A 7156-nucleotide genomic window follows, 5' to 3' on the forward strand; every position below is an offset into this window, starting at 1 on the left:
TAATTCGTACGTCGTTTTTTATTGTAACCGGTGGTACTGACACCAATTGGTTTATTGCATATGTTCCATTCCTGGAAACTTCTGACTCAGAGTTTTAATGTTAACGACTCCTTACGTTACACAGCCGAGACCGACGACGGTTTCACGTGCCTTTCGAAGCATGGTAGTTTCTTAGTTAAATTAGAAATGAAAATTTTCTGGTATATTGAACCAGGGACTTATCTACTGAGTGGCCACCAAACATAATGGGGCTATCTCATGGAGATTCTATTTCACTAGACCTGAAACCGTCATCCATATCTTTAATGACTGAGCAGTCAATTACTTGAAAAGCATTAGAAGATGAAATAGCAGGCATAAAAATAAATGGCCTACCCATATGTGAAATTAGATACGCTGATGACACAATACTAATAGGAGAAACTATTGCAGATCTACAAAGAATTTTAGATAAGGTTGTTGCAACGAGTGAAGAATTTGGTCTGTCACTAAACATCAAGAAAACAAAATTTATTGTTATATCAAAGAAAAATATTAGAAACATCAATCTACACGTAAATAATAAGACGATAGAACGAGTTCAGAATTATAACTATTTAGGGACAAAAATTAGTGAAACAAACGATTATACCAAAGAAATCAAAATTAGAATAGAAAAGGCTAGTGCATTCACTAATATGAAACAAATATTATGTAGTAGAGCCCTCAGCCTAAATCTTAGAAAGCCGAATACTAAAATGTTATGTATTTTCTGTTCTTTTTTATGGGGTGGAGACATGGACTCTTAATGAACAATGTCTCAATAGATTGGAAGCATTCGATATGAAGACATATCGAAGAATGCTGAGAATCTCCTGGACAGACAGAATAACCAATGAGGCAGCACTAAGAAGAATACAGAAGAGCAGGGAGATACTGGATTCTATTAAAATAAGAAAACTTCAATACTTGGGTCATATAACACGTGGTGACAGATATGAACTCCTAAAATTAATTATGCAGGGAAAGATTCAAGGAAGGCGCAGCATAGGTAGGAGAAAAATGTCCTGGCAGAGAAATCTCAGAGAATGGTTTGGATATAGCTCAACTGAACTCATTCGGGCTGTAATCTCAAAAGTTAGATAGCAATGATGATTGCCAACCTTCGTCGTGGAGATGGCACGTAAAGAAGAAGTGACTCCACAAACGTATGGTACCCGTACACTAAACCTGTGCAAGCGGGTACAGACTTCCCGAATTTTGGACTGCGTCTCGTCAATGAATGAAAAAGCCAATACGCCAATTAACTGCAGTTCGACCGGTTAATAACTAATTGAAAAATAATAATTGAAAAAAGCACACTCACTACGATGTAAGTAGTTTAGTAGTTTTATGGTTAAAGCCACGCGGTGGCCAGAAAACCAAGAACTTGTTGATTTGAATATGCATACGCATCAGTTTGGTTGTTGGTGGTTACGTATTGCCGTAATAGACGTTAACTTACTCTTTGATGGCACTAATTCATTGATCCCGAAAGTAAGTCGATGGAGAACCGGAATATAGCTAAAAAATAAAATTTCATTTTTATTCATTTACTTTCAGGAGTTCGCTTCTGTAATTAGCCTTTATACTCTTGTTAAGACCTTCGACAAAATATAACACAGAAGGCTTTCAAATATAATATTACGAAACACAGATGTGAGAATCATTACAAATTTATACCGATATAAGAAAGAAATAATTAGAGTAGACCAACAAAAATCTAAAGATATTCCAATAAGAAGAGGAGTACGACAAGGACGTGTACTTTTTAATATGTACTCAGAATATATGTTTAAAGAGGCATTAGAAGACATCAACGAAGGCACATCAATGAACGTGAATAATCTCAGTGAATTATCTCAGATACGCAGACGATACAAGATACAATACTCCTTGAGGAGAGCAGACAAATGTTGGTTGATCACACTACACAGTACTGCGAGAGGCATGGAATGGATCTGAACACAAAAAAAAAAACAAAAATCATGATTGTCAGTAAGAACAAGATTGAAAACGAAACAATCTAAGTTATAGAAAAAGTTTTAGAGAATGGACCCAGATACAATTATTTGGGATGTGAGCTAAATGAACAATGGGGCCGGAGTCTTGAAATAGAACAACGCATTGAGATGTCCAGAAGCGTTTTCAATAAAATAAAATAAATATTACGCAATGGAAAACTGGGAATGGAAATTAGAACTAGAGTATTGAGATGTTACGTATTATCTGTCCTGTTATTTATTTATTTATTTATTTATTTAGTACCCAAATAACAGTACTGGACCAATTACAATCTGGGTTAGTGTATTAAGCGTATTAGTAAATTTACCGTTTACAGATCATAAACATAACAACAAAACAGTATAAAATACATAGACTACATAAACGCCGTTTATATGTAAGTGTGTGAAAAAACTCAAAATGAGAAAAACACACTCACATACGAACAACGACGAACAAAAACTTATAAAGTAATTAAAGAAAAACAGAAAATACATGGTATGTAAAACAATTAAATACAAAAATACAGAATAAATATATAATATAACAGCAAGATGTTAAAAATTGACTGGTTGCAACCTAATATCGTTAGCAGTATTCTTAATGATGCGTAAATTAGAATTGAAGATGTCAAAGAGATCAGAGTTCGCATTGTAGTGAGCTTGCATTTGTACTAGAGGTGATTGCACCAAAATATTTGATCTGGCTCTGTTAACATAAAACGTTTGTGAAGTACGAGAAGCAACACGTGGTACGCGGAGATTAAGAAGTTGCAATAACTCAGGAGTATTTACTTGATTGTTAATAATTTTAAATAAAAAGCATAAAGATTGAGTTATTCTACGACGCTGAAGACTTTGCATCTTAAATTTATCGAGAAGTAGCTCTTCTGAAAATCCCCTAGCAGGATAAATGCCAGTGGATTTAAAGTGCATACTTTTTAAAAACCGCCTCTGTACTGATTCCAAAACAGTTGTGTGATTTTGATAAATTGGAGACCAAACTATCGATGCATAATCGAGTTTGGGGAGAACAAGAGATGAATATAAAAATTTGCAAGTGTCAATATCGGTAAGTTCTTTCGCATTTCATAAAATGAAACCTAGAGTACTAAACGCACCCGCAACGATATTAGTGATGTGTGGAACAAATGATAGTCTGCAGTCAAATATGACCCCCAGGTCCTTAACAGAGCTGGGGCGACAAATGGAAGTATTATGTATATGATAATCATAGTGTGTTGGAGAAGGGCTTCTAGAAAAAGACATAACATTACATTTAGACGCATTTAGCTGCAAACAATTAGTGTCACACCATATACTGATTTTATTTAAATTTTCTTGAAGTCTAATGCAATCGGAGGGTGACTTAATTTCAAAAAATAAGTTTAAATCGTCCGCATAAATTAGTGAATGAACATCTAGGTCATCAACAATATCATTAACGAATATCACAAACAATAGCGGCCCTACAATTGAACCTTGAGGTACTCCGGATAACTGAGGAAAAGGTGTTGATTTAAAACCTCTAATTTGTGTATATTGCCATCGATCTGTAAAATAAGAGTTAAATAATTGTAACAGCGTAGGTGTGATTGAAATAGAACTGAGCTTATTCAGTAGAATTTTATGACTTAAGCGGTCAAAAGCTTTGGAAAAGTCAGTGTATATGACGCCGACTTGAGCATTTCTGTCTATTGCTTCACACAGGAATTGAGTGATATTAACAATGTTATATAACAACTGTTATATGGAGTTGAAGCCTGGACAATTACGGACGCAACTGAAAAAAGGCCAGCTTACCAGCTTTGAGATATGATGTCGAAGAATGTGGAAAATATGGACACAACACGTCACAAACACAGAAACACAAAATAGAAATAAGAAAAAGAAATAAGCAATACTCTAAAAGAAAAGAAAAATGAGTTACTTTGGTCACATACTAAAAAATGAATATGAATTGATGCAATAAGTTATACAAGGAAAAGTTGAAGGAAAAAGAGGACCAGAGAGACGACACACGTCCTGGTTGAAACATTTAACTCAATGGAGTGGAAAAACCGCAATTGAACTCTTCAGAACCACTGCAGACAGACTAAAATAGGCCATGATGATCGCCAATGTCCTTAAAGGATAAGGCATATGAAGAAGAAGAATCGTTATGTCTTCACATCACATGCACAGTGAATAAGTGCTTAAGATACGTCCAATAATAGCTGTCATTGGCTCATTAGGTGCTGGCTCCTTAACCTTTCCTAAACTCAAACCTATTTGAATTTAGTGGACGTTGCTAGTAGCTGATGATACACTAGTGGGTAAAGTCGAGTGTAAATGAGAGTAGTCACTACCACTAGTATCTCCGTCAGTAGGGGCTTTTAGGAAGGTTTCCTACTTAGTAGATTCTTCTTCTTTAAGTTCCATTTTCTATCGAAGGTTGAAAATCATCATAGCAATGCGGACCCTGTTGACTGCCGCTCTAAATAGCTCTGCACTACTGCATTCGAACCATTCCCGTAAGTTCTTAAGCCAGGATGTTCTTCGTCTTCCCACATTTCGCTTTCCTCGGATTTTACCTTGTATAACAAGTTGTAATAATGAGTGTTTTTGCCCTCTCATCACATGTCCCAAGTACTCAAGTTTTCGTCTTTTGATAGTTAGTATTATTTCCGGTTGATTTCCTATCCTTCTAGTTATTTCCACGTTCGACATTCTTTGAATCCATGATATTCGTAGTATTCTTCTGTAACACCAAAATTCAAAGGCGGCCAACTTATTCAAATGGACTTGTTTCAACGTCCACGCTTCCAAGCCGTAAAGAACAGTAGAGAACACGTAACATCGAAGCATCCCTAGACGTAGTTCTAACCTTATATCCCGACAACAAAGAAACTTTTTAAGTTTAATGAATGATGCACGTGCTATTTCAATACTTAGTAGATTGGAAGGGTTGAAATATTTAGCTTTCATTATTTTTATTAATATGTTTTTTTTATATTTATTTAAATCTTAATTTTTGTTTCAGCTTATTCAAGTTCAGGATCATTCTATGCAAAGTAGAACCAAATACTGAAGTTCTCAAAAAAGAAAATAATAAATTTGTGATTTTATTTTTAAGTTAACTTTTAAGAGCCTCCATAAAAATGTGATTTTTTTAATAAAATTATTTAAATGCATTCTAGCATTTTTTTAATTAGAAGTGTTAGTAAGTTTAGCAGGAAGTATATTGTAGAAAAAGTAGACTGAAATAGATTTGTACACACTTATTACTACAGATACACAGGAAGAAGTGTACTTTTGAAGTGTGTAAAATAAATAATTTCAAGCTGAGCGCTTTCGGCTTATAAGGCCATCTTCAGAGCTATGGTCAAAAAATTCAAAATACCACTATGAAGAGAGATGGATCCCATGTACGATATAAAAAGACTTCTATTTCTTATGCAGTTTTTAATAATAGAGAAAAACCCTGTCTGTCTGTTGAATAAAATAGTTCAATGTTGCTGTTGGTTTGTAGCCGGATAAGTTAAAAACATCAAATACGAGCGCACAAAGGACTTTCACACAAAAAATTACATTACAGAAAACGAATATTTGATCATGGTAAGCTCTAAAAAAAACCATACCATCTAAAGTGTACGGTGTCAGCATGCAGAATATTGCATCTATTGTGATCCCTTTATTGCCCCGGTTGAGCATCTTAAAGGCATATTCCAGAACAGTTATGAATAGTTTTGGCGAGAGTGTGTCGCCTTGTCTTACGCCGCGTTCTATGCTTATTTGTTTGGTTTTATCATGTAGCTTAACACTCATTGTTGCCTCTTTATAAACTGATAATATATAACATAGCTATATTGCTATCAGATCGAAACTAAAAACCAATTAACGGTATACGTTTTAAGACGAGCCAAAGCCAACAAAAGTAATACGTGCTCGCAGCGTTATTTGTCGCGAATTTTTTGGAAAGAAAGAATAGAATAGAATAGAATAGAATAGAATAGAATAGAATAGAATAGAATAGAATAGAATAGAATAGAATAGAATAGAATAGAATAGAATAGAATAGAATAGAATAGAATAGAATAGAATAGAATAGAATAGAATAGAATAGAATAGAATAGAATAGAATAGAATAGAATAGAATAGAATAGAATAGAATAGAATAGAATAGAATAGAATAGAATAGAATAGAATAGAATAGAATAGAATAGAATAGAATAGAATAGAATAGAATAGAATAGAATAGAATAGAATAGAATAGAATAGAAATATGCTTTATTGTCACTGAAAATTTTTACAATTTTATGGACAAAGCTTACAGACAGTCAAAAGAAAAATAATATCAATAACAAATAACAACTACAATTTACTAAAATTGGATAAATCGTCAATATACATATAAGATATAAAAGCAAAGGCAAAAACAATTTAGTGCAAAATTTATATAAATTGCAAATCGAACATACTTACAACAAATAAAATACAACATTAGGAACTGACAAGTTTAGGTAACTGCGTATGAAACCCAATTTTCTTAGTTATCCATTAAGAAATTGTTCTATTGAATAATATGGTCTTGTAGATAGATAGGCTGGGAAACACTGGGAAAAATGTTGCAGATTTAAGTTATAAAGGGAGCTGGTTGTAAAGTTGTTTTGCGGAATATAATATATAGTCCGTCCGCTATAACTTTTCCCATGCGGTACAATTCATTTTTAATCCAGTTAAGTCAAAACATAAATTGAAACGAACGTCGATGTCGATGTGTTTATACATTTTGTATACTCTATACTATATACTACACACATCGGCGTACGTTTCACTTTCTGTTTTGACTTAATTTGATTGAAAATGAATCGTACCGCATGGGAAAAGTTATAGCGGACGGACTATAGATTTCTTTACTAACTCAGTGGATTGGATAGATAAATAAATATCAAAGATTGAATTTCTGGTGGATTAAAGATGATTGGGCCTTGCTGGAAAGACATGAAGGTGTTTATGAATTAAACAAACCGTTTCTAGAATATATAAAGATGGAAGTGTTAAAATTCCGTGATCTCTGAAGTAACTTCTGCAATGTGTAGATCTTCTGAGGCCAAACAGATATCTTATTGCTCTTTTTTGCACTTTAAAAATAA

General features: G+C 33.6%; 1 protein-coding gene across 1 annotated transcript in view; it reads left to right on the forward strand.

Moving 5' to 3' along the window:
• LOC126881069 (uncharacterized) overlaps nt 1-5194 on the forward strand; it is a 77411-nt gene extending 72217 nt beyond the window's left edge. The window contains exon 8 of the mRNA XM_050645096.1: nt 5044-5194. Within this exon, the coding sequence (XP_050501053.1) occupies nt 5044-5078 (35 nt within the window). The 3' untranslated portion in view covers nt 5079-5194. The remainder of the gene's footprint in view (nt 1-5043) is intronic.
• Nucleotides 5195-7156: the final 1962 nt, after the last annotated feature.

The sequence above is a fragment of the Diabrotica virgifera genome, chromosome 1, assembly GCF_917563875.1.
Source record: "Diabrotica virgifera virgifera chromosome 1, PGI_DIABVI_V3a".
Classification (NCBI taxonomy): Eukaryota; Metazoa; Arthropoda; class Insecta; order Coleoptera; family Chrysomelidae; genus Diabrotica; species Diabrotica virgifera.